Source organism: Haematobia irritans, chromosome 5, assembly GCF_050003625.1.
Source record: "Haematobia irritans isolate KBUSLIRL chromosome 5, ASM5000362v1, whole genome shotgun sequence".
NCBI lineage: Eukaryota > Metazoa > Arthropoda > Insecta > Diptera > Muscidae > Haematobia > Haematobia irritans.
Genome location: NC_134401.1, coordinates 8273809 through 8301041, shown reverse-complemented (window position 1 = coordinate 8301041; position 27233 = coordinate 8273809). Strand labels below are relative to the sequence as shown.

The window sequence follows — 27233 nt, the reverse complement described above, 5'->3', positions numbered from 1 at the left end:
GCATACTTATACAGTTTGGTATGACACATTATTAGCTAGCTAGTCTAATGGGTAGAAGTGAGCATGTGTTAGTGGGTGGGTGTGAGTAAGAGTTTCAGAGAATTTGGTTCTCAATTCGTGGCAATGATTTGTTTGTTTGTATTTGTTTTGAATATTTGAATACGACGACGCAATTGCAAAACCGTTAGTTTTGTAACGTGAGATGGTTTATCATGACGTTGAAATTAGTTTATGCTTTTTTTGGTGATTTTCTTCTGTTTTATCATTTCATTGGTTTTTTTATATTTCCTGTATTAGTAAATATAGATTTTTTTAATATTTAAAACGCAACATATGTTTCGTAAAATTTCAATTATTAATACTTATTTTTTTATTAATTTTTTTATAACTTATCCACACACACATTATTTGTAACTATTTGTTATTATAAAACTTTTATATATAAAACGTTAAATTTTTGTTTTATTAAAAACATATTCTTTTTATTTTCAGAAAAAATCGAAATTACGAAACAGTTTTCCTTTCATATTTGTACTTTCACTGCAAAGACTTATGGATTATTAACATTAGTACGACTAGACTAGGCTAGAACTGTGAGTTAGCCTACCAAGGTAGTCGTATTTGTCGTCATTTATAATATATATATAAATTTTCCTTTTTCCCATTACTGTTTTATCAATCTAAACAAAAAAAAAACAGAACACTAAATAATAATAACAACTATAGCTTTATAACCAAACCAACCAACCATTGTTGGTTGGTTGTTATGAATATGCCTTGGTTGATTAGAGTATAGGCCTTTTGTTTTTGAGTCAACACACGAAAGTAGCTAGCAAGGATTGCCGTTGGTATCCTAGAAGCTTTGTTAAAGAACTGAGCGAGTATAAATACTTGAATGTCTTTACTACCAAATAGCTTAGCAGTCAAGTTACCATTCAACCAACGGATGGATGTCATGAGTGAATACAGTGACGCCTTTGCACAATGGGTGTAGGGTCAAATAAAATCCAGAGATTATTGTTATATAATCAGTCGGATCGAAACTTTTATATAATACATTATGGTTATAGTATACACGATATTCGTCTCAAGACTATAGCAGGGATGGATGGATGATAGTACTTTTTTCAATACTTTTTCACTCAGTACCGTAGTACTCCCGCAAATGATTTAGTACCTTTTGTGTAGACATTTTTGAATCGATATCACATTTATATGGTACAATAGTTTTGACAGAATATTTTAATATTTTCAGAAAGTCTTTAACAAACTTATTTGCTAATAGTCTTTTACAAATCATGCGGCAAGAAATTTTCGATTTTGTAAAAGCCTGCGTCAAAAAACACGATTTTCTTGAATATCAAAAATGTTTCGTTGGAAAAAGCGTGTGATTCTATATTACGCTTCCACACGAACACTTTCTATATAAGAAGTTATTGATCGCGTACTAAAATAATGCGAACCATTACAACCATGGTTAGGTTAGGTAAGGTGGCGGTAGGTGTGGTATCAGTCCATTGTGTAGGTGTGGTATCAGTCCATTGTGATACCACATTTGGTGAACTTCTCTCTCATCACTGAGTGCTGCCCGATTCCATGTTAAGCTCACTGACAAGGGACCTCCTTTTTATAGCCGAGTCCGAACGGCGTTCCACATTGCAGTGAAACCACTTAGAACATCTTTGAAACCTCAGAAATGTCACCAACATTACTGAGGTGGGATAATCCACCGCTGAAAAACTTTTTGAAACTGGACAAAAAAATAATCTACCAACATTAGGAGAAAATCTTACCAAACAAATATTATTTTGCAAAAATTTATTTCTTCAGAAAGTTTTGTCAATTTTTTTCATTTGGAAAATTTTGTTAAAATTTTATTTCTATTTTATCAAAATTTTATTTCTATAGAAAATTTTGTCAAAATTTTATTTCCATAGAAAATTTTGTCAAAATTATATTTCTATAGAAAACTTTGTCAAAATTTTCTTTCTATAGACAATTTTGTTAAAATTTTCTTTCTTAGAAAATTTTGTCAAAATTTTATTTCTATAGAAAATAGAGGATGCTGATGAGGAATGTGGTAATTCCGAAACAGCTGTACATCCAACCATCTTGCAGTCTATAGGGCTTTGCCCAAATAAATTTGACAAGCATACTTTTCCTCTGTTGGTTAAGCTACACTTGTAGCTTAGTCAATGCATGGCTTTAAGCTGAGATCAAAAAACAAAAAAACAACAATAACGATTGAAGAGAAGCCAATAATAACAAACAAAACGAAAATTTTATTTCTATAAAAAATTTTGTCAAAATTTTATTTCTATATAATTTTCTTTCTATAGACAATTTTGTTAAAATTTTCTTTCTTAGAAAATTTTGTCAAAATTTTATTTCTATAGAAAATTTTGTCAAAATTTTATTTCTATAAAAAATTTTGTCAAAATTTTATTTCTATAGAAAATTTTGTCAAAATTTTATTTCTATAGAAAATTTTGTCAAAATTTTATTGCTATACAAAATTTTGTCAAAAGTTTATTTCCATAGAAAATTTTGTCTAAATTTTATTTCTATAAAAAATTTTGTAAAAATTTTATTTCTATAGAAAATTTTGTCAAAATTTTATTTCTATAGAAAATTTTGTCAAAATTTTATTTCCATAGAAAACTTTTTGAAAATTTTATTTCCATAGAAAGTTTTGTCACAATTTTATTTCTATAGAAATTTTTGTCAAAATTTTATTTCTATAGAAAATTTTGTCAAAATTTTATTTCTATAGAAAATTTTGCCAAAATGTTATTTTTATAGAAAAGTGTGTCAAAATTTTATTTCTACAGAAAATTTTGCCAAAATGTTATTTTTATAGAAAATATTGTCAAAATTTTATTTCTAGAGAAAATGTTGTCAAAATTTTATTTCTATAAAAAATTTTGTGAAAATTTTATTTCTATAGAAAATTTTGTCAAAATTTTATTTATAGAAAATTTTGTCAAAATTTTATTTATAGAAAATTTTGTCAAAATTTTATTTCCACATAAATTTTGTCAAAATTTTATTTCCACATAAATTTTTCTCAAAATTTTATTTCTATACAAAATTTTAGTCAACATTTTATTTTCTATAGAAAATTTTGTCAAAATTTAATTTCTATAGAAAATTTTTTTGCCAAAATTTTATTTCCACAGAAATTTTTCTCAAAATTTTATTTCTATAGAAAATCTTGTTAAAATTTTATTTCCATAGAAAATTTTGTCAAAATTTTACTTCCATAGAAAATTTTGTCAAAATTTTATTTCTATAGAAAATTTTGTCAAAATTCTACCAACTGTGGCAACCATGATTACAAAACTACGGCAGTCTTTTTAAGCGGATATAAAACTAAAACAAAAAAATATTTAAAATTGAGGAGTTGACAAACAAAATTTTTTTTCTTTAAAATTCAGTCTAAAGGAGCTCTTAACAATAATCTTTCAATGGAATTTTTGATGAAATTTAGTGAAAATGACTTTTTCGCCCAAAAATACCTTTTTTGTACTTTCTTAAAAATTTTATTTTCCATCCCTGGACCCATGATCTCAAGGACATAGCTTGCAATATGCTGACGGTCGTGCGATTTTTAGATTTTGGGATTACTCTACAAAATAAAATAAAACCTCGAATACCCTAGGAATACTGTCTTTGTCATTAGTAAATGCTAAATTGGTAAGATAAAACTCTGTCTCAAAGATAAATAAAGCCCCCATTATGAGAAACTAATAAATAAAGGAAGTTTGAACAACATTCTCCGATTTGCTTGAAGTGTGGCCCACGAGGGAATTCTGGTCCCACGATCTCAATAGACATTTGTTTGTGATGATCATAAAATGGCATAAAAAATCGTTTCGATATTTCGGTTATTTTTGTGGGTTGTTAAAGGTAAAAATTTGCTGCTGGTACCTAATCAGAAGATTTTTGTTCCTTCAACGCCCTCAAGAATACAAATTAGAGGATACTACTACAAGGGAATATAATATCCATTTCAGTTTTTGATATTCCAATGAGCCTTCAGAGCTCTCTATAAAGGAAGTCAGCTAGCTTTGGCAAGGGCATGAGCTTTAATATATACTTGGGCTCACTACCTGATCCTTGATATCGTATTGGCGGTAGAACGTACGAGGCATTTAAAAAAATCATGTGGGTCATTTCTTGCATATTTGCAATTATACAAATGAGAAAGCAGGCGCTTTCGCTCAATAAGGACAACAAAAGTAAACGTGAGATTAACCACAATTAGACCATTTATTCAGTCATAATATTTTGTATATATATATATATATATATATATATATATATATATATATATATATATATATATATATATATATATATATATATATATATATATATATATATATATATATATATATATATATATATATATATATATATATATATATATATATATATATATATATATATATATATATATATATATATTTTTTAATCCAAAAAATTAATTTTATATTGATATTCGTTAAGCATCGATAATAACGTTGCGTATAAAGGATATATGCATTTGTATCTCATCTAGACCCATTAGACATTTTACAATGTTGTGTTAGGTCCCAATGTGACATATGAGACAATGCTGACGCTAACGGCAACAACGACGACCGCGACAACGTCTATGAAAATTATTAGTAATCAAAGTTGAAAAGCGTGATATGATGGCTCATTCAACGTTCACATTCTTTTGATTGTATGGATGTAACCAAATTGTATTGTATATGAACGATTGTTTGTTTGGTTAAAACAAAAAGGCACAAACTATGTGTACTGTTATTTTTCTTCAGCTCTTGTTGTGCGAAAGAGTGTATGATTGTGTTTGAGTGTTGGTAACTAGTTTTATTTAGAATGAAGTTTGTTTGATTCTCTCGCTCTCTCTCTGACTTTCGTTCTCACTCGATTGGATTACAACAACAAAATTAACAACCAACAACTGCTACAATCATAGAAGGTACTACAACGACATCCATATGCCGCCACAAGTAGGAGCAAAAAAAGGTTTTTCCTAATAGGTCTAGGTTAGGGTTTTGGGAGGCGTTTGTTTTTGTTTTTTTCTGTTCGTCCTTTTGTTTTCACAGTTTCACAATATCGTGATTAAAGTTCCTTTCTTGTTTGGTTGAAAAGAGGTAAAATTTGGCTGGCTTTCATATCTAGCCCTAACATTCCCCCAAGAGATTTCTAGGTATGATTTATTATAAAGTTATTTTCGTTGTGTGATAACTTAACTTGTTTGAATTTAGAATTGGATTAGCATGTTCTAAAGAGAAATTAAACTTTTAAATGCTTTTGATCTAATTCCAATTAATCATTAATCAAAACATTATTGGGGGAAATAAATTTAGTGGATATTTACAAAGAATTTAAATGAAAACGGAAATATTTTATTATTTGCTTTAGATAATTAAGGTGCATATATTCCAACGCTATATATTACATCGTTACAAATATTATGAGGAGCCGGGAATATTATTCCTAAGCGCACACCCAGAGAAGGAATGCGATCACCTCAAGCTTTTTTCACGAGCAAAATGTTATTTTTGAATGGAGAACATGTAACACTCATGTTATTTTCTCGAAAATTATTTATCTGCTTTCGGCAGATAAATCAAAATGTTTACGATAAAAAATGTTTTTTTAATAAGGGGTAAATATATAGAGTATTCCTCTATGGTGTATTGGGTGTCGTATGAGCTATGCATCAAATAGCACTCATACGCACAGATGACCTGCAAAATTTCTTGTGTTGATTAAAATCTCTCTGATCGCCATTTTCAGGAAGCTCCGTTAGAGCAAAGTTAACTAAACTTTTAGTTCAATAAACCAGCAACAAAATATCTTCAATGGAAGTTCGGCACACAGTTCAACTTTGGTTATAAGGGGGACGTTACATTATTATTGAATTATGAAATATTGGCTATAAGAAGGGGAACAATTCTTATTGAAGTTTGTACTCTTTATTATGGTTATAAATATTATAAATAAATAAATAACTCTTATTAAAATAAAAATAGTAATAGGTAGCAGGCAGCTCAAGAGGTACATCGCCTCTGACAAGCCTAAACTTTTTGCTTCAATTCTATCAAATTTCAAATTATTATTAAATGTAAAATATTTAACCTAATTTCCTTTTTTTTTGTACTATACTATACTTCAACATCTGCTTAACAATTTGAAGAGAAAAATGCCCCGCTATCATAATAAATCAAACAATTTACATATTTGTCAAACAATGACCCCCATTTGGACAAAAAATAAATAATACTAATATGATATGTAAACATGCTGTTTCGCCAAATTAGTTACTTCTTTTTTTAGTTTTGGGTTATATATTATAACTAACACACATACACGCACAGTGTAAGTAATACAACCTCGAGGCAGAATTCTTGGAAATTGTTTATATATATTTGATTTTGTTTGCTAATATCCTTTGAATGCTTGGCATTCAATACAAATCCAAATTGTCGAAATATTCTTAATTGTATTAGTCATATATGAATGAATATGTTTTATTTTCCCTAATAATTCCGCTGAATTATTTACAAACGTTATAAAATAATACACAGCAAAAAAATTTCACGAAAAAATTTCCAATTAAGGTCTTAATTGAGTTTTAAAAAATATACAAATAAAAATTTAACTGATTCAACAGATTTTTTAATTGAAACAAACATCAATAAAAAAAACTAATAGTATTAGTTAATTTTTTAATTGGATCACTTAATTTTTTAATTGACTTGCAATTAATTTTTTAATTGTAACTATCATTTCTATGATTGAGGACATTTCAATTAAAAATTAATTGCATCAATTAATTTTGTGATTGAAGACAAAACATATTTTCTTTTTCTTGTGTACATATATATGTTTACAAAGAAATGGAAAATACATGAAAAACCTTCATAGTTTTAAAAAATGACTTGTGTCCAAATATATTTACCTTTATTTAAAGATGTTTATATTAATTGATTTGATTCAATTCAAATACCTATACAACAAAAAAATATAATTATATTAAAGGAAATTCTATCCAACGTTTACATAATCACATAAATTGAAACTTAAATGTAATTAGAAAAAATAATCTATGCTTCATTATCTTTCATAGAAAAACTCCATGTAAAATATTGGCATACTTCCAGGCGTCTACTTGGGATTTAAAAACTGTAAAATTTGTACATATCGATGACTGAATAAAAATAAAAACAAAAAAAAAATTGTCCATTCAAATGGGCTTATAAATTTATCACTACAATATGATAACATGTCTTATATTTGAAACACAGATAATATCCACAATCCGCAATGGGTTTCTGGGTCCAAATTTGTACAAAATCTTCTGCTATAAAAAGGGTTTAAAACTATTAAGTAAATGGGCGAAAAAGTGTCACAGAAATTTGTTCTGTTAAATTCCGAATGTCTTTTTTTTTTTGTTTACTTATTTTCTCTTGCCGTGCCATACAATTATTGGCTAGATACAAGAACATAATTATACAAACAAACACTCATGATTTTATCGATTTAATGGGAATTTTTTTGTTACACGTGAATATTTCCCCTACTTGCAATTTGAAAATTGCGAATGTTCTTTTTTTCCTCTTGACTGTTAATAACGTAACGCAAAACTTAAAGTATGCCTTGGAGTTCAGGTAAACAAGACATTTTAATTCTTTTAGTGAAGCTCAACGCCTTTCTTACGTGGTATACAATCAGAGGGCGTAGCCATGTGGGGGGAGCATAATGATTTTCCATTAATTTGTTAATATCCCATTAATTTTTTTTTTTTTTTTGTTTTATACTCAAAGAAATTTGTTGTGATGATGATATCCTAATAATCCATATAATAATAATAGAAATACAATTTTGACAAAATTTTCTATAGAAATAAAATTTTGAAAAAAAATCCATAGAAATAAAATTTTGACAAACTTTTCTATAGAAATAAATTTTTGACAAAATTTTCTATAGAAATAAAATTGCGACAAAATTTTTTTTATAAATAAAATTTTGACAAAAATCAAAATACATAAAATTTTAACGAAATTTTCTATAGAAATAATATTTTGACAAAATTCCTATAATAAAATAAACAAAACTTTACAATAATGTATTTTTTGGGGAATTAATTTTTGTAGTCTCTAAAAAAAACATTTGAAAATTTTCTATAGCAATAAAATTATGACAAATGTTTCTATAGAAGTAAAATTTTGACAAAATTTTCTATAGAAAGTAAATTTTTGACAAAATTTTCTATAGAAATAAAATTTTGACAAAATTTTCTATAGAAATAAAATTTTGACAAAATTTTCTATAGAAATAAAATTTTGACAAAATTTTCTATAGAAATAAAATTTTGACAAAATTTTCTATAGAAATAAAATTTTGACAAAATTTTCTATAGAAATAAAATTTTGACAAAATTTTCTATAGAAGTAAAATTTTTCCTATATAAATAAAATTTTGACGAAATTTTCTATAGAAATAAAGTGTTGACGAAATTTTCTATAAAAATAATATTTTGACAAAATTTTCTATAGAAATAAAATTTTGACAAAATTTGCTATAGAAACAATATTTTGACATAATTTCCTATAGAAATAAAATTTTGACAAAATTTTCTATATAAGTAAAATTTTGACAAAAATCAAAATAAATAAAATTTTGACGAAATTTTCTATAGAACTAATATTTTGACAAAATTCCTATAATAAAATAAACAAAACTTTACAATAAAGTATTTTTTGGGGAATTAATTTTTGTAGTCTCTAAAAAAAAACATTTGAAAATTTTCTATAGCAATAAAATTATGACAAATGTTTCTATAGAAATAAAATTTTGACAAAATTTTCTATAGAAATAAAATTTTGACAAAATTTTCTATCAAAATAAAATTTTGACATAATTTTCTATAGAAACAAAATTTTGACAAAATTTTCTATAGAAATAAAATTTTGACAAAATTTTCTATCAAAATAAAATTTTGACAAAATTTTCTATAGAAATACAATTTTGACAAAAATTTCTATGGAAAGTAAATTTTTTACAAAATATTCCATAGAAATAAAATTTTGACAAAATTTTCTATAGAAATAAAATTATGTCAAAATTTTCTATAGAAATATAATTTTGACATAATTTTCTATAGAAAAAAAATTTCTATAGAAATAAAATTTTGACAAAATTTTCGATGGAAATAAAATTGTGACAAAAAAAAAATCATTATTTTTGAGAATTAATTTTTGTAGTCTGTATAACCTTCCTTACCTCTTTTTCTCTGTTGATGATTACAATCGGCCTCAACATCGCCATGTTCCGGAATATGGTGTGTTAGCTATCTCTAGGTAATGGGGTGTGGTCAATAAAAACAAAATATCCAAAATCATTATCTTTAAACGATCACTTCTGTTGATAGCATACTTTTTTTTTGGTTTATACTTTACTTTTCATATAATGTCTCCCCCTCTCTTTTATTAGAATTCTGTATACACCCATGTATGTCACAGGTCTAGGGTTAAAACTCATACAAGTTGTTGCAAAAAAATATACCAATCCAACAAAAACATTTATGTACCTATATTCGTCTCGATATGCTAAACAGTGTAGGTCTATCTATTAGCTTATAGTATAAATCTATATCGTATGTATGTATATACATTTGTAGGTTCACTGTTAAATATGTGACGTCAAACTTTTTACTATTAAGGATCTTGTTTGAAATAATTTCTTTATTTGGAGAATGTCGCACTGACTACCGCATTTTTACAAGGATAACTGACGTTCAATAGAACTAGGTCTTAAAATAGTGTTTGTGCGATGGTTTCAATAGATATTTTTACGTAGTAAGAATTCTAAAAAATTGACAATTTTGCAATGGTAAGAAACACACACAGTCGGATTGGGTGGGAATGTAGGCAATATTGCATTTGGAATACAATATAAGAACTTGAAGAGGTACTTTTAAGCCAAATAACCCGACTGATATCCAACGTTTGCCTTCAGAACTAATTTTCTTATTGACTTGATTTTTCGGACCATTCCCTTCAAGCTTTTTTTACATTTCATTTTCAATTTTGGTGTCTACGAGAGAAACAACTAGAAACACGGCCTTAAGTGTATAATTTACTTCAATATCTCTTCCTTTTGTTAGGATATAATAGGTTTGTGTGCGCACTTTTCCAGAAAAAAACTAGCAAGATAGTAAGAATGGATTTTACTCTATTTGCTAAACTCTATACGCGAATACCAATAAATTTATTTATAGCTTTTAAAACAATTAAAGGAATTGGCATAGTTTTATTACACTTCTAATTGACCTGGTAAAATATATTGCACATATTTTTTTACTAAAAAAAATTGATGAGTTTTACTTGCTACCGCTTGCAAGATTTTATTAAAAAATCGAGCAGAAACTTTAGTTTTCTCTATTTATCGAATTTCAAATTTGATCACTCTTTCTCTCTCTCTCTCTTACTCTATTTTGCTGTCTTTGTGAGCTAATAACACGGTTTCACCAACCACCTGGTTGTATACGTTTTATTATTAATAACCTTCAAAATATTACTCATACGATAGGAAAATTAAAAACAAAATAATAATTTTATGTTCATAAGATATTTTTCTTTCAATTTCAATACATTTCTAAAGCTAAATTTTCCAATAGAGCTAGCCAATTTGTAAAAGAAAGCCCCATTTTCCCTTCGAACGTAAAATATGCCATACTTAATTTCTCATATCCAGAATGTATTTCTTTCCGGTAAAACCTTTAAAACTTAAAGCAGCTGATGTGGCTTCTTTAAATTTCTCCAATGGTACCAGTTCATAGACAGGAGCAATAAATTTCTTTTGTGTCATCAAATCACAAAGTTCGCTAAACATTTTCATGCGTTCCTGGGAATTTGCATTTTCTTTAGTCCACCTAGTCATCCAAAAACCATGAAACGATATGTCTTTGAATATTAATGCAGCAGTGGCAGCAATGACAGGTTCACGGGACATTCCACCATATGTAACTAACATTCCTTTATCAGCCAATTGACGACTAATTTCTGTGGCGCTTTTGCCACCCACACAGTTTAGGGCCAAACGTGGCTTCGGTAAATCGCCACTTTTGAAAATTGTAGAAGTGCGTAACTCTTCTTCGGTTAGAACTTCAGTAGCTCCCAATTTCTTTAGATAATCTTTTAGAGCTTTTATATCGGGGCGATCTCTTACAATTCCCACCGACTTAAGATCCCAAGATTTACAGATTTGATGGACAGCTTGACCCACTCCACTGTTAGCACCATTTTGTATGACACAATCTCCAGGTGATAGTTTAACAAAATCCTTTAGCATGCGATATGCTGTACATGGATTTACCGTAATTGTGGCAGCTTCAGCAATTCCTATGTTATTAGAAACTGACATGAGTTGGTCTTCGTTGAATAATGCGTGAGTAGTCCAGGTTCCCAGGCCGGTAGCAAAGGGCACAACTAGTTGACCCTTTTGTAATCTATTGACATTTTCTCCCACTTCGAGAACCTCACCAACACATTCATTCCCTCCGGTCGCAGGGAATTTCGGCTTGACGGGATATTTTCCTAAATTGAAATTATGAGCAAACAATTTTATTTATTTTTTTTTTTAATTTCAAACCTTGTATTGTATTAATATCGGCTGGATTAATAGGCGCAGCTAGTATCTTCACCAAAACCTGTTTGTTCTTGGGAGAATCCAACTTTTCCTCCACCAATTCCAAAACTTCATTTGGTTCTCCGTATTGTGAGAACTTCAAAGTTTTCGCACACACAGCCATATTCCGGCAAAATGGCCGTATTCTAATACTAGTATCATAGATTTGTCGTAATTTAAACATTTTCTTTCGCTTTCACAAAAATTAATCTCGAGAAAAAAATTTCTGCAATCAGCTGTTAGTGTTTACTTGCAAAACCGGCCGTTGTCATTTGCTATTACAACAAAACTGCCCATGACTAAATAAGAACGGTAGTGCGTTTAGTTCAGCTGTTCTCTACACAAAAACTAAAGGTTTGAGAAACAGTTGTATTTAACACTATTTCAAATAGTATTACACGAAGAATAACATATATGTTTCAGTCATGGAGAGTTTCTATTACGGAATAAAAACTAATAAAAAATCATAAATAAATAAAAAAAAACTAATGATAATGGTAATAACCATTCTAATAATGACATAGTTTTTCGTTTAAAGTCAGTATTAAGTTAGCATTATCGCGCTAAAATAGCCAATTTTTTTTTTAATATTTTTATTTCAATTTTTGCTATGGATCATTCCCCACAAAGTTATAGCAAATGTAGCAAAAAATGTTTGAATCATGGTTTTACAGATTGATTTTTGATTTTCAACGGCTAAAATCGAACTTAGTATCCACCTTTAATTTGGAAAACTATCATGTGCCATTGTGAACTGACCTCAACTTCCAAGAGGTGAAAATTAATCTCACGAGTTGTCTTGCCCAAAAATTGAAATTTTGAGCATTTATTGCTTATAAGTGGAATTCGGTAAAGCCTGAAGATCGTCTATTTCAATTATGTATCCAATTTTGTAAATACTTTATATTCTACTTTATTTATTTTGCATTGGTCTTATATACAATAGAAATGCTTACAAGGTAAAGATAAGATAAGATAAGATAACATACGATAAAAGTTTTTCCACAATATATATGCCGGCATTTTGAATACAAAAACGTAAATTAATTTGATATAAAAAAAGATCAACAAACTTAAAAAAGAGAGCCAAATAAATATACGACATTTTTTTTTTTTTTTGTAAATTGGAAACAAAATGTAAATCAGGCAAGGATATACTAAAAACGAAACAGGGACATTAACACTTGGAATGAATAACACAAATGTCTGCATGATTGACTTAATTTTTAAACGAGATTCACATAGTATTATTTTGCAAAGTATTAAAGATTTAAGTATAAGTAAAAAATATTGAATATGTAAGTATATAAATAATTCGTTTTTTCTTTTATAAAACACAAAATGTCGTTAATCCACATATAAACACATTGTATCTAAACGCGACAAGCACAATCTGGCTTGTTAATGCTACGTTGTCGTGTTTGTTGGAGATTTTTCAATGCTGCACCTCCATATTGAATACCACTACCAATACGCTCGGGATCTAATTCACCTGTTTCTATTTTTGCCAAAATCGTTTTGGAACACTTCAAAAAGGCCTCTTCAACATTTTCGCCAGTTTTAGCACTCGTTTCAAGAAATATTAGCTCTGAAAGTAACAACCAAACCAATTCGCTTAACTTAAATATTGAGTAACAAAATATACAAATACTACCATTTTCCTGGGCAAAGGTACTGGCCTCCAAAAATGTAACTTCTCTTGCTTCCTCCAAATCCTTTTTGTTGCCAACCAGAAGTATTACTATATTTGGACTCGCCAAGGTACGGGCATCGTTTAACCAATTTGTAAGAGCATTGAAAGAGTCTCGTGACGTAGTGTCATACACTAATAAAGCTCCAGCCGCTCCCCGATAGTAGGAACGAGTAACTGAGCGAAAACGCTCCTGGCCAGCAGTATCCCATATTTGCAATTTTACAGATTTGCCTCCAACATTAACGATGCGCGAGCCAAATTCAACACCAATGGTATGTGAGCTGTCATCTTTGACTAAAAGGATAAATAAAGCAGAGTTTTAAGTCTCGAAAAATTGAGCAGCTGATATAATCGAAAATCATTCAGTAATTATCAACTACTTCAAAAAATCAATATTATTTTCATTTACTATTATGTCAATGTTTTGATTGCAGTTGAAGCCAGTTTTCACTTATAATATAGTAATTGGATAGAGAGGGTGGTAACAAAAGAAATTTTCCGAAGGTGTTAGAGCCCCTACCCCTCTAGACTACTCCCGTTTACAAACTTGTTACATGTTTTTCCCCCAATGACACTTCCAAATATTAATAGCGAATACGCAATATTTCCAGGTGGTGTAATGGACTTTTTCAACTTACATTTATTCTCGATAAAATGGTGTAAAATGCAACTTTTTCCACTGCCAGCAGATCCAATTATTAAAAATTTAAACAAATAATCTGAAAATATAAATGGGAACACATACAAAAACCACAACAACTAATTAGTGAAAAAAAAACTTGTCGACGAAAGATTACCATAGGACTCAGACATGTTGTTGTAATTAAGATTTCGTTCGTCAAATTTTTTGTTAAATTCTCAAGTGGCTTTGTTCGATATTTAATAAAATGCTTATTTACCACGAAATTGAACTCGATTTTACATAAAAACAATACTATTTATTTTCACACTCCAAATGACTAAAGTTTTTGTTATGTTTCCATGTTCTGTCAATCTCATATGTCATCTATCTCTAAGGAGAATAACTAAATAAAATCGCAAACTTTCTCTTTAGAGTAGTAAAAATAATGAAGGCGTTGCATGCATGTGGCGGCGCAAGAATTCTTTAAAGCGAGAAGCAATGGAGAAATGTTTATATTCAACACGCTTTCAAATAATTTTCAAATGTTTATAATACAATTCAAATTAGGAGAACAGACATTACCCTTGACCACAAATTAACAATAACTTCTCAAAATCATTTTAGTATTTTAAACATATTGAAGAATTTTTTAAATGCAAGCCACTTGTAAGGCCTGTTGCAATATATGTTGAGGATGGAATGTACATTTTTTTAGTGACACAATTTATTGCATTGAATATTAAAGGACCTTATATAAATATCCGTTTTCTGAAGAAAAAAAAAGCTTGATTTATGTCTATCCTTTAATAAGTACCATTTTCAATTCTAAGATTATGTATGACCATAGGCCTTTCTTCCACTTATTGTCATATAATTCATCGTGGAACAAAGAAGTTCCCATAGCCAGGTCTTCATGCAAAGAATCCCACATCATCTCTATGCAACGTCAAATCTCAGTTTTATTGACTCAAATAATCTTAAAATTTAACTACACATATTAAAGTCTATTGGAGAAGAAATAAACGAACACATTTATTCGGTTTTATCGAATTTTGAAGCATAGAATGGAACGTATTGGAGAACCAATTTCCAGTCGGTGAAGTACAACAGACCCAAGGTAGCAGCTCCACCGTAACCAACGGCAGAGGAAACACTAAAATGAAAAACAAAATATATAATAATTTTAGTTTTTTTCTTTGGGTGTAAATCTTGAGGAAAAAGCAGGCATCAATTCAATGGCATTTGTTATGCAATGCAAAACTTTTTCTGTGCTAAAAGCTATGGATTATTTTACATGCATTACATATTCCACATATATTTAATAACAACTGTTTTACTTACAAGGAAGTGGCTATTTCAGCATGTTTCTTTCCAAAGGGTACTCTCATTTTGCTATACTTTTTTAGGAAATCCTAAATAATCCAAATGTTCTCGGTCTCTTCGTTTGCAAGATACCACGATATGACAGCTGTGGGTTTTGACAGTATATAGCAACTCTGTTTTTTCTTCAAATAGTTGCCATATCTTATAGTCAGCCACTGGTCGAAATGCTGCTCTAAATGAAAGCATTCAACACTAGCGATTTCGTTTCGCAATTTGAAACCATTGAAATGATTCAATATGATTAATTCTGAATTAAATGACTTAACATTTTCAATAAACATATTGCTTTTATGTTATTTTATCATTCTTCACAGACGATGTATATTTTCTACTGCCACGTTTTGATTTAGTTATGGCAGTACATGCTGAATTCTTATTCTGTTTATTAGTCATTGAATGACAGCACTAACGTCATTCTTTGAGTCGCACCTGAATTTGTTAAAAAATGATGGAGTTGTTTTTTGGAACATCCTTTGGTCTATTTGAATTATTTATAGCATTTAATTTAATGCCAATTGTGTTTGTTTATCTTTGGTATTTGATTATTGGAGATTTCAAGGTGAGTTGGCTTGATTGTTAAAACCCCAAAGGTATGAATAGGCCAGGATTAGTAGTCCTAGTCCTCATCCTTGCCATTTGGAATTTTCAAAGCTAAACAAATCGGAAGATATGTTATTTTTTATAGCAAAGTTTTTATTGCATTTTTTCTTTCCAGAACTTTAAATCGAGTAAAGTGGCCTACTCTAAATTCACTGCGACTGATCCTGTTAATTGCTATCAAAATTACAAGAAATCAGACTGAGTAAAATTTCTTGTTATAAAATAAGTTTGTTAATTAAATAAAGCTATTACTAAAGTATATAAACAATAAGCCAAGACTGCCTATATAATACCTGATTGCAGACTTTATCAAGATTTCTAAATATGAATATCACAACCACCGATAAGCCTACAGATTCTGAACTTCTGGAGATATGCTCAAATGCTATCCATTTCATAACAACTGAATCGAAATTCGAATGGAAAGACATAGAACAAATGGTCAAAATGATCACATATATTCATCAGAATATATCTGTGGAAGGCAATAAAAATACTTCATCTGATAATGAGCTAAAGAAACGATTATATTATATGGGAGAATCTATTTTAATTCCAGCTTTCTTAAAACATGTGACTATGAATTCCAATTCAATTTATAATGCTGTAATCGTTGACAACATTATTAGCTACGTAAATAAGAATTTATCGCACAAGATGGATATCCAAAATATAGCGATTAAAACTCAAATGTATGAACATCCAAAGAGAAAACAATTATATGTAATAATACGAAATTTTTTCTCATTGCCTCTATCGAAAATAGATACAGCCTTGAATAGAATATTGTTAAATGTAGAATTTGATATATTAGGATATATATTTTGTGAAGATCAACATAGTATTTATTATGAAAAATGCATAATTTTGGAAAATATGATATGTAATGCTATGAAAGATGGCCAAAATAACACAGCGTGTGTGGCGCATTTTCGAAATTCAATTTTTAAATGTGTTGCAAATTCTTCTAAAGGCAAGTCATTGTATCGACTTTGTTTAACGAACAAATATTTTCGCCAAAGTATCTTATCGTTTTTCGAAACTTATCTTAGCTCTTTGAAACTGGATGTTGCAAACGGACATCAGTATGTACAAAATGACAATTTGAAAAATTATATTCTGCAAGAAGTTTTATATACTATATATCTCACTATGGATTCTATAGGCGGTACAAATGAGTTCAATTTTTCATCATATAGAGGTTTATTTGATTATATTAACCTAGTATTTTTGTAAGAAAAAAAATAAACATTTTTTATAAAACAGTACTGATTGTTATGTTTATTCCGGGATGGAAAAGAAAACATTTTACTCAAATTAAAGCCAAAAACTATGGGCATATGTCCCAGACCCCAAATTCAATTCAAAATTCAAAGGATCAGACAAATAATATCAAAAAAATCCACAATAGGAACATATGCTTTTCTGCTCATATTTAATAACATATTCAACTCTGTTTTTTAGCCATAAGTTGTGGGCCCTAAAAATGACCGATTTCTTTCTAATAAACCAAAAATAATACAAAAGCATTCTGTTAATATGGGGTTTAATTTTACTTTAATGAAGGTCGACATATAAATTCAAGTTAGTAAATTAATTTTCCATTTATACATATATATTAAAAAAAATGTAAAGTTTCATAAAACACGTGAAACTTCATATTTTGCAAGTTGTGGTAGCTTGGATTACCACATACTATTTACAAAGAAACACATTAAAGCATCACCATTGGGATTCGTATTTAGGTAAGGGGTGTGTAAAGTACATTATATATATAATTTAACAGAGATATATCAACTTAAAAAAAAAATAGAAAATAGTAAGTGTATAATTAAGGAAGCATTTCGATTAATAAACGAATAACTAAAAGCTATATATTTGTTTTTTATTATGCATTGTGTTCAAGTTTTCAATATCGCCAAAAAATTCTATCAAAATAGAACCAAACATGAAGCAAAAAATCAAACAAAACTATTTAGTCCTATACAAAATGTGGCCATTAGCCAGGGTGGTTCTAATACGACATTTAGATTCGGCCAGTTATACAATTTATATAATTCCATTCTTTTACTAGGCTATGCCATCAAATGCAACATTGATGATAAAAACTTGAACGAAGGAAATAAAAATAGGATTTGCGAAAGATTTTTAAGCGACCAGCGTTTTAAAATATATCATAAAAAAACTTAAATAAACATGGCAGTTTGAGAAGTCGGTACGAATAACATTAAAGACTAAGGAGTCTTTGTGCTGCACGATATGTCTGTGTGTTTTTGTGTTGTCTTTCGAGGAAACAAATGGATATATATCAATTTAAAATTTAACAAATTTTTATGTGTTGAACATAATCTACAATTAAAGTCTTTTTTGTTTTCTTTTATAAATCGGGTTCAACAAATGAAGCAGGAAAAAGTTGGCAACCCTGCCCGTGTAAAGTTGATTTTTTTTTCTTCAGTTCCGACGTTGTGACTTAATTTTCAAATATTGTTATATTCAAAGCAATTCGCAACTTCGTTTTACTTGTTGTTAACAAATAAACACACAGCGAAGCTTTATCTATTGAAGGATGCCCGGAAATAGCAGACGCAGTCTAAATAAAAGAGTTTTAATTTGCGGCAAATGTCAATTGAATGTAGAAGATAGCGATCAAAGCATAGAGTGCGATAAATGCAGCAAAACATTCCATGTAATTTGTACGCGCTTAAACAAACGTCAATTCGATCATTTGCTTGACCATGATGATGAGGAATTCTTTTGCGATTTCTGTGTGCCGAATGTAAACAATAGCAATAGTGTGGATAACAGTTCTGTAACAGCTGAGCTGAGTGCTATGAGAGCAGAGTTGAAGACAGAACTGAGTGCAATGAGAGACACAATGAACTTCATGTCAAAGCAATACGATGATATTTTGAGAGGTGTTACTGAGAACAAGAAAAAAATAGAGGCAATGCAAAAAGAAAACAAAGCATTGAAAGCAGAGTTGAGTGTTATGAAAGCGTCGATGAAGTACATGAACGACCAAAGGGTACAATATGATTGTTTGGTTACTGGCTTAAAGGCAACTGATAATGAATCAGCTGTTGATGCTGTTATAAAATTATCTGCTAGTGCTGGTGTTGTTATGGAGCCACAGAGCATTGCAGATGCGTACTTTTTGAAGAAAAATGATAAGAATAATCAGTCGGCTGTGGTGAAATTCAATTCGAAAAAAGCCAAATCAAATCTAATGGCTATCAAACCTAAATTAAGGGAAAAAGAGGAAACAAAAAAAGTATTTGTAAATGATTTTTTAAGCCGTGAAACACTAAGCTTGTACAAGTATGCTAAAGTACTGAAGAATATTGGGTTCCGCTCTATTTATACAAGTGGAAGTAAAGTTTTTGCTAAGCGAAGTGAACTTTCGAAACCGAGGCTCTTGAGAAGTGAGGAAGAAGTTGATAAAATAATTTCGGAAGCCACAACATATCAACAGCAGCAACGGCGACCACGTCAAGTCATCCAGCCAGACGAAGAGTCTGAAAATGAGTATGGTTCTGCTACTTAAATATTATATAATATACGGTATTTAGATTTATTGCTTACATACAATTAATTATTTTAGATTCTATGTTAGATAGTTACTATTTTTCGAATATAGATGAATTTAACAAATTTCGTTTTTTAAATAATACAGCTCTTAAATTTATCTGTGTTAACATAAGAAGCATTTCGTCAGTTACAAAATTCAACAAATTTAAAAGTTTAATCGCAAAGTTTTCTGTATTGCCTGCATTAATTGCAGTGCAAGAAACGTGGTTTAAAAGTGAGGTTTGTCAGATATATAACATACCAGGATATAAATCAATACATTGCTGTCGATCGGATGGGTATGGGGGAACATCAATATTTATTCGTGAGGAAGTATGTTGTACTACGTTGGAGTGCACTAGCATTGGTTTTATAGACTATATTATAATCAGTCTACCGGGTATTAAGGTGGATCAAAGTCCAATTATATTTATTTCATTTTATAAATCGCCGAAATGTAGTCCCCAACACTTTATAAATTTTGTAGATAAATACCTTGAGCGTTATGGTAGAAGGCCCTCTGTCTTTGTCGGGGATGCTAATATAGATGCTCTGGAGGAAACTTCTTTTGTTGATGTGTTGAATACACTATTGTCTTATGGTTTTAACAATTGCCACAACATGATAACACGACCAGTTAGTGGTAGCTGCCTTGATCAGGTCTATAGCAATATTTCAAAGCCAATGGTCATTGATTCTATAGTATGTAGTTTGTCGGACCATAATATACTATATGCAACAATAGATATTAAACTACAACTAAACGAAGTTGTACAAAGGAAATATGTAGTTTGCGATTATGATCGATTAAGATATGATCTGGATACTCGGTTAAATTCATTTATACATAACGGTGACGCATCACGCGATACCAATGGTTTGTTAAGTTGTATTCAAACGGCAACGAACAATTCGATTTCTTTGAAGTTTCGTAGTGAAAGATTGAAAGATAATCTTACTCCTTGGATCAATGGAAACTTGTTTAAGATAATGCACTATAAGAAACAACTTCTTAAGCGAAGAAAGAGACAACCAGATAATGATGGTCTAAAGGAACAGCTGAAAAGGATTAGTAAAATTGTAAGAAAGTCTTACAGAGATTCACTGAATAATTATTATGAGACAAAGTTGTTAAGTTGTCAGAATGATCCGAAGAAGACCTGGCGTTTCATTAATAATACACTTGGCAGGCATTCTGAACGTCGAATAAATATTAGTGATGCGGATGGTAACATTATTGTGACTGATACAAACAAAGCTGAAGTACTGAATAGACATTTTTCAGATTCTGTCAGCAAACTTAAGGATGAGATAGAAGTTTGTTCGGGTGACAATTTTAATTTCTTGAGAACTATGTGTGTCAATACAACTGCATTCGAACTTATTGAGATTAGCTCAAGTGAAATTGAGGATGAAATATTAGGCTTCTCGGTAGATAAGTCTTGTGGACATGATAACATTTCTATAGCTACATTGAAGCATTGCAGCGATATAATTAGTCCACATTTAGTACAGATTTTTAACTGTATGATTCAAACCCAGAAATACCCTGATATCTTCAAAATTCATAAAATAGTACCAATACCGAAGGAAAAGGGAGCTACTTCAATCAGTAATTTTCGGCCGATTTCCATTTTGTCCATTGTGAATAATATTTTTGAGAAAATACTTCATCGTCAATTAGTGACTTATATCGACGGAAATAATTTGATTAATCCTTTCCAATACGGATTTCGGAAAGGATGTGGGACGGAGGACGCAACAATAAGTGTCGTCAACTACATCTGTAAATTGTTAGATGAAGGAAATAGTGGAGCTGTGGGGATCTTCTTCGACTTGTCAAAAGCTTTTGACATGATTGACCATAGTATTTTGTTACAAAAATTACGTTTTTATGGCATTCGTGGATCTGAACTAAGACTTTTTAGCTCTTATTTAGAAAACCGTAAACAATTTGTCCAAATTGGTGATGTAAGAAGTGAGGAGATTCCTGTGAAATTTGGTGTGCCACAAGGAAGTATTTTAGGTCCTCTTTTGTTTGTTTTGTATCTCAATGATCTTGCAAACCTGAATCTTTTTGGGAAAATGTTTATGTACGCTGACGATATATGCATAATTTATCCATTTAAATCGGAGGTGTCAACCAAGTGTTATATGGAAAGAGATGCAGCTCTAATTTTGGAATATATGCGTCTTAATAAACTGTTTGTGAATGAATCTAAAACAAAGTTGATCCGTTTTAGACCTTTTGTTCGCTTCAATTCTCAATTTAGCCTAAATGTTGGAGGAAAGTTGATTGAAGAAGTAAGCTCCATAAAATATTTGGGGTTGCATATGCAGTCTAATTTGTCATGGGATGAACATATTCATACTTTAAAACAGAAAGTATCATCTTCACTGGGTCTCTTATACAAATTTAAGCATAAGTTTAACCAGAATACCAAGTTTATTGTTTATCAAAGTTTAATACAGAGTCATTTGAATTACTTGGCAGCTATATATGCTTGTAAAAACACTATAGCTCTACGATCATTGCAGCGACTACAGAATAAATCATTGAAATTGGTAGCGAATCTAGAATTGGCCCATTCAACTTTAGATCTTTATAGAACAATTTTTCCATCTGTGTTACCTATATATGGAGTATACAAATTTCAGACTATAGTATATGTTTACAAATGCCTTCATGACATAGGTCATCACACGTTTCAATTTGTGCGAAATCAAACTGTTTTCAACACCAGGAACAATCGGAGATTGAGGGTTGTATTTTGCCGAACCGAAACGACAAAGCAACGTATTGAATATTCTGGTATACGATATTATAATAACTTGCCAGATACGATAAGGGAGTGTAGAACAATTTCTACTTTTAAAAAGAAATTAAAAGAGTATTTGTTGTCAAATGTTGATGTATTCCTTTGTAGTCACAATACAGCAATAACTTAGTGCTTCTAATGTGTTGTACAGGAAACGAAATGTTTTAATTTTACAATTGATCTCAAAGTATTATATAAATATTAACTAATAGTATATAAATTTGCCAACTAGCCTCTACTATGCCAATCGGCGCTGAGGCACTAATATAATTTGAATTTATATAATTAAGTTTTATAACGTCTAAATAAAAAAAAAAAAAAAAAAATAAACCAGTCTTATAAGTTCGAGAATTGGTACCTTTATACCAACCATTTTTTTGTTTGCGATAAACATATATAATATCTCCAACTTGGAGTTCCAACTCAACGTCGCTATTTGGGGGATAAGGAACAACACAACGGAAACGACTAAATTGCATTAAAAAGGGAAATAAAATAAATTAGTATAATTTTCATGAAACATCTATGAAATCATGTTTACCTCTCTGTCATGGTATTTTGTGATGTATTCGTTGTAGCACTTGCATGAATGGCGGCTGCATTTATATTACATTGAGGAACGGTCGTTGCCACCCCCGCTAAAGATGTACTTGTGGCTGCTGGGGATGGTTGCAAAATATTCGAGGCATCCAAGGAATGAGATTTACGATGTATGACCGTTGCCGTTGGGGGACTACTGAAATTTATATTCGATGTTTGTGGCATGGTTTGTTGCAATTGTTGGCTACATTTGTTAGGCATAACATTGGATTGCTGTTGTATGTGATTAGCATAAATACTGCGTAATGTAGAATCAATTGTAGGACGTGAACTGTTTAAAGCAAAAAATTAGTTTATGAAATCAAAATATTTTCATTCACATTTACTTTTCTAAAGATGGTCTTTCTTTTGCGGTTTTTATGCGTTGAGAACCGTAACCCGCTGGAGGTGACTGCTGATGTTGGACTTTAGCTATAGATGATTCATCCTTATTTTCATTATGAATACGGGTGCGATCATTGGGGGTGTTTTGCAAAATTTGACTGGGACAAGAGCCTGACCTGAAGATGTAAACAAAAAGAAACATTAATGATTCTAAAATTAATTAACTTCACATGGGAATAGTAAGTTACCTAACATGCACTGGTGTAATTGTTGATGTAAGTTGTTGTGTTCCGCTTTGTGCTTGTTGGTGTTGCTGCTGCGTAGGTTTACTTGTGTTTGCTGAGGAATTAAACTGTATTTGTGCCGTTGCTAATGCTGAAGCAGCCACTATTGCTGCCCCAGGCGATTTTGATCTTGATTTTATGTGCGTTAAAAATTTTTTCAATCCCGCCGAAGCGGATGATGTTGATGTCGATGATGATGATGAGGATGAAATACAACCTGTGGTTGTTGGCTTCTCTTTGAGGGCTTCTTTATCACGTGTTTCCTTTGAAGACAAATTTTGTTGAGGAATGCTTGAATTTCCAGGACCTGCCCCCATATGACGTGGAGGTAGGTCAGGTGGCAATGCTTGGTGAGGTGTTAAATTGGCCAAGGTAAGACGGGCGTTTATATTCTCTAAATCGTGACGCATTGAAGATGAATAATTTGATTGTTGTTGTTGTTGTTGTAGTGTTGGATTACCGCTAAATGTGTGATTACTCATTTGCATATGGCTGGATATGGTAGCACAATTTGCAGGTGGAATTAACTTCCAACTATGCATTAGTTGCTGTTGATCTCTGGCCCTTAAGGGTGTCACATAATTTCCCGGAAATACTCCACTCACATCCTTCCAATTTTTGCCTTTAAACCAGCCATCCAAACATCTTTCAGTTACCATATAAACACAACCTTTTTTCAATTCCAATTCATCATTCTTTCGTGGTTTGTATGGGTACAAAGCCAAATACCCCCAAGGCAAAGAAGGTGGGATGTTCTGTTGCACACACAAAACGTTATGGCGCGGTGTTGATGATGCAGTGTTTGATGCCTGCTGAGATTGATTTTGTAACGGCGAAGTGTTTTGACTAATGTTAGCAGCTGATAAATGATGTTGTTGCTCACGGGCTGCTGTAGTTTGACCTGTAGCCGTTGAAGTACTTGGTCCCATTTCGGGTTCAAAGTCATTTGGAACACTTAAGATTTCAGCTGAATGTCGATTTGTGCTTTGCATAATACTTAAGGCACTGCCATTATTTAATAAAGCATTTAGTGAATGTCTTTTATGCTTCAAATCGTTGCGCATTCGGACTGAATTTGAGGCATTAGTAATATGAGCGGAATGTTGTGGCGTTGTTGGCATTGAGGATTGTGGGCTGTTAGGCATGGAATGGAATATAGTATTCGTGGATGAATTAGTGGTTGAACATGAAGACGAAGGATTCGCGGTAGTGGATGTTGGACTTGTGGTGGCAGATGAATTAGATGATGATGAACTGGACACAACAGAAATCAAAGGAGGATTTGAAGATGACGAGGGCACTACATTATCACTGGAAGCGGCAAGTGGAGTCGATTCTATAACTGGTATTGGTGGCAAATCACGAACATTATTAACTTGTTGAGTTATACTTTGTTGCGCAGACGTTGAAGGCAATGAAAAGTTTTCCAAGAGTTGCTTGGCCATTTGATTCAGCTCAACAAATGCAATAGGAAATATACCAATTAAAGAACCAATCCTACCCTCAGCCCAATTTTGATCAACACGGCGCAAAACTTGAATTACAGTGCCTTTCTTGAAAGTCAAGCAACCTTCCTCTTCGTTGGGACCCATTTTAAAATCGTATAAGGCAATACACTGTGATGTGGGAATAGGAACCACAACCTGATGAAAGAAATGGAGATTTGTTAGATAAAATTTCTTCTAGAACTAAGTGTCAACTAACCTGTACATAATTTATGGGGAAATTTCCTTCCACACCACCTTTCAATTGGCCGACATACCAATTACTATCTATTTTACGTCTTAGCAGTATTAGATCACCCTTTTTAAACTTCAAATCGGTGGGCTCATTTGAGTCAAAATCGTAGAGAGCATACGCATGAGGCACAATATTACGTCTAGCTTGGTTTACTGGTTGGGATTGATTTTGAGCACCCATTGGTAATTGCTGGAGTTGATGTTGAACATGTGTCACATTGTTATTGTGTCTATGATTATGATTCTGCCTTATTTGAACGGTCTCGTTAATTGGATTTGCAGAACTCGAAGAGGGTTTTATGCACTCGGATTTTACTTCCGTTTCATTTTGTGGTAATGTAGTTTGTTTTGTGGCAGCTGCATTTTTCATACCTAAATTGAAAGAGATAAAGAGATTTTTTTAGAAAAGTAAACATTGAACTGTTTCGAAATAGATAAACCCAGGGGCAATAAAATCACGTATAAACAAATAAGATTTGGAAAACAAACATGAACCCGCAACACATGTATCAACATGATATCCAATACAGAATAAGGGAGGCGGTTATACGTAAAAAGTTTTAACATTCGTAATGTAATATAAAAATTGTTTAAATTGGATATCGAAATCAAAATCTTCTTTTATCTTTCATTTGTTAATGGCTAAGATTCCAATGCAAAATATTCCATTAAAAGAAATTCCGACACATTGTGTGGGTTGGAATAAAACGTACCTTCTAAAATTCTCATTAACAACACATTTGGAGGTAAATCCTCAATTTTTGTATCAACCAGTATACGACATTCAGGACATCTCAGTTCTTGACGGCTCTCATAGATAACCTGCAAGAAAAAATTTATGAAGGCTTTGGTTTCAAGGAATTTCATCACTATCCGTCCCCTTACTTACCTCAAGGCATTTCCTGCAGAATGTATGTTGGCATGGCAGTACTTTGGAGGACGTATTTAGTCTATCCAAACACACGGAACATTCCAATAAATCATTTAATGTGTGTTCATCCATTTTCTCGAAGTTTTTGCTATTATTTTAACTAATTTACATATTACTATTCATTTTTCTGTGTAACTTCAACGAAACAACATTCCATTCAAGTCTTCGTTTCTGTTCTTTTCACACACATTACGTGTGACCTCCCTTTCAGTGCTCCCCTTTGACAAAAAATGAAAGAGTATACAAATTTAACACACATACAATCACAAAGTGCACTTGCACCACTCGCTCGCCTGCTGTCAGTTATAAAATTGTATTCGATATAAATCACCTTGTGTTTACCAAATATGTCTATTTAATTAATCTAAAAGTTATTAACAAAAGGTGATATTCTGATATTCTTTCTTAAAAATTTAAATTATTTAAAAATCTATGTGTCATATCCAAAGTCTTTGATGCAAACACACGATAGAATTTAAACTACAGAGGCGAGCAGTGATGCCAGGAAGTTTTTTGAAAATTCCCTACGCGGCTCCTAAAAATTCCCTTTTTTTCCCTACGCCCAAAATTTTTTTCCCTACATTTTTCCCTACGGTACTAAATTCAAACAAATTTGGCAAGAAAATGACTAATATTTTATATTGAATTCAATTTCTTTAAAATTAATAGCCAGGGATTATATCCTTCAATAAAGGGACCAAATGTTCAATAATATGATTATTGACATTTTTATTCGGATTTCGGACATTGCAACATCATTGCTCATTTTTAACACTACCAACATTTTTCTTGTGGACTTTAATGGCCGCTTTCAGGTCTGATTTCTACAATTTATTTAAAATCGTCTTTTTCGACCGCCTCTAGCCAACGCTTTAATTCAACAATGAGCCAATTTGGTCAAAAGCCTATTTTCTAAATTTTATTGGAATGGTTTTATTTTCTTCACTAGACGACATTTTTCT

At 30.9% G+C, this 27233-nt stretch overlaps 7 protein-coding genes across 7 annotated transcripts in view; 2 read left to right on the top strand and 5 right to left on the bottom strand.

The window, feature by feature from the left end:
- alka (glycine receptor subunit alpha alkaliphile) overlaps positions 1-846 on the bottom strand; it is a 47482-nt gene extending 46636 nt beyond the window's left edge. Inside the window, exon 1 of the mRNA XM_075311911.1 lies at positions 749-846. The gene's annotated coding sequence lies outside the window, so the exon portion shown is untranslated. The remainder of the gene's footprint in view (positions 1-748) is intronic.
- Positions 847-10634: 9788 nt separating this feature from the next.
- LOC142239181 (enoyl-[acyl-carrier-protein] reductase, mitochondrial) lies at positions 10635-11973 on the bottom strand. The gene is made up of 2 exons (XM_075310944.1): positions 11674-11973; positions 10635-11618 (listed from the first exon to the last, which is right to left on the bottom strand). The coding sequence occupies exons 1-2, from the start codon at positions 11891-11893 to the stop codon at positions 10759-10761; spliced, it is 1080 nt and encodes a 359-aa protein (XP_075167059.1). The 5' UTR covers positions 11894-11973; the 3' UTR covers positions 10635-10758.
- A 624-nt stretch (positions 11974-12597) lies between these two features.
- Positions 12598-14416, bottom strand: Rab4 (RAS oncogene family member Rab4). Its single transcript, XM_075312731.1, has 4 exons — positions 14200-14416; positions 14041-14121; positions 13364-13696; positions 12598-13297 (listed from the first exon to the last, which is right to left on the bottom strand). The coding sequence occupies exons 1-4, from the start codon at positions 14213-14215 to the stop codon at positions 13083-13085; spliced, it is 645 nt and encodes a 214-aa protein (XP_075168846.1). The 5' UTR covers positions 14216-14416; the 3' UTR covers positions 12598-13082.
- Positions 14417-14959: 543 nt separating this feature from the next.
- On the bottom strand, positions 14960-15525 carry UQCR-6.4 (Ubiquinol-cytochrome c reductase 6.4 kDa subunit). The gene is made up of 2 exons (XM_075312733.1): positions 15366-15525; positions 14960-15177 (listed from the first exon to the last, which is right to left on the bottom strand). Exons 1-2 carry the CDS (start codon positions 15410-15412, stop codon positions 15057-15059), a joined length of 168 nt encoding a protein of 55 aa, XP_075168848.1. The 5' UTR covers positions 15413-15525; the 3' UTR covers positions 14960-15056.
- Positions 15526-15790: 265 nt separating this feature from the next.
- On the top strand, positions 15791-16278 carry LOC142240992 (uncharacterized). The gene is made up of 2 exons (XM_075312732.1): positions 15791-15966; positions 16123-16278. The coding sequence occupies exons 1-2, from the start codon at positions 15853-15855 to the stop codon at positions 16207-16209; spliced, it is 201 nt and encodes a 66-aa protein (XP_075168847.1). The 5' UTR covers positions 15791-15852; the 3' UTR covers positions 16210-16278.
- A 53-nt stretch (positions 16279-16331) lies between these two features.
- On the top strand, positions 16332-17275 carry LOC142240990 (uncharacterized). The gene has a single exon (XM_075312730.1). The coding sequence runs from the start codon at positions 16332-16334 to the stop codon at positions 17241-17243; it is 912 nt and encodes a 303-aa protein (XP_075168845.1). The 3' UTR covers positions 17244-17275.
- A 261-nt stretch (positions 17276-17536) lies between these two features.
- On the bottom strand, positions 17537-26733 carry POSH (SH3 domain containing ring finger posh). The gene is made up of 8 exons (XM_075312729.1): positions 26230-26733; positions 26054-26162; positions 25306-25712; positions 23566-25244; positions 23320-23493; positions 22935-23264; positions 22720-22861; positions 17537-18417 (listed from the first exon to the last, which is right to left on the bottom strand). The coding sequence occupies exons 1-8, from the start codon at positions 26341-26343 to the stop codon at positions 18385-18387; spliced, it is 2988 nt and encodes a 995-aa protein (XP_075168844.1). The 5' UTR covers positions 26344-26733; the 3' UTR covers positions 17537-18384.
- Positions 26734-27233: the final 500 nt, after the last annotated feature.

Bases quoted from the DNA above. Each gene is read 5' to 3' on its own strand.
- LOC142239181 (XM_075310944.1), bottom strand. From the start codon at position 11,893: ATGTTTAAATTACGACAAATCTATGATACTAGTATTAGAATACGGCCA. The intron at 11,619-11,673 runs GTTTGAAATTAA...ATTTCAATTTAG, and splicing joins CGATATTAATACAATACAAG to GAAAATATCCCGTCAAGCCG.
- Rab4 (XM_075312731.1), bottom strand. The intron at 13,697-14,040 runs GTAAGTTGAAAA...TTATCCTTTTAG, and splicing joins CCATTTTATCGAGAATAAAT to TCAAAGATGACAGCTCACAT. The intron at 13,298-13,363 runs GTAGTATTTGTA...TGTTACTTTCAG, and splicing joins TACCTTTGCCCAGGAAAATG to AGCTAATATTTCTTGAAACG.
- UQCR-6.4 (XM_075312733.1), bottom strand. From the start codon at position 15,412: ATGAGAGTACCCTTTGGAAAGAAACATGCTGAAATAGCCACTTCCTT. The intron at 15,178-15,365 runs GTAAGTAAAACA...TTTTCATTTTAG, and splicing joins GCTGAAATAGCCACTTCCTT to TGTTTCCTCTGCCGTTGGTT.
- LOC142240992 (XM_075312732.1), top strand. From the start codon at position 15,853: ATGATGGAGTTGTTTTTTGGAACATCCTTTGGTCTATTTGAATTATTT. The intron at 15,967-16,122 runs GTGAGTTGGCTT...TTTTCTTTCCAG, and splicing joins TGATTATTGGAGATTTCAAG to AACTTTAAATCGAGTAAAGT.
- LOC142240990 (XM_075312730.1), top strand. From the start codon at position 16,332: ATGAATATCACAACCACCGATAAGCCTACAGATTCTGAACTTCTGGAG.
- POSH (XM_075312729.1), bottom strand. From the start codon at position 26,343: ATGGATGAACACACATTAAATGATTTATTGGAATGTTCCGTGTGTTTG. The intron at 25,245-25,305 runs GTTAGTTGACAC...TTCTTTCATCAG, and splicing joins TCCCCATAAATTATGTACAG to GTTGTGGTTCCTATTCCCAC. The intron at 18,418-22,719 runs TTTTTTTTTTTT...GGTTGCCAACTT, and splicing joins GAACTTATAAGACTGGTTTA to TTTCCTGCTTCATTTGTTGA.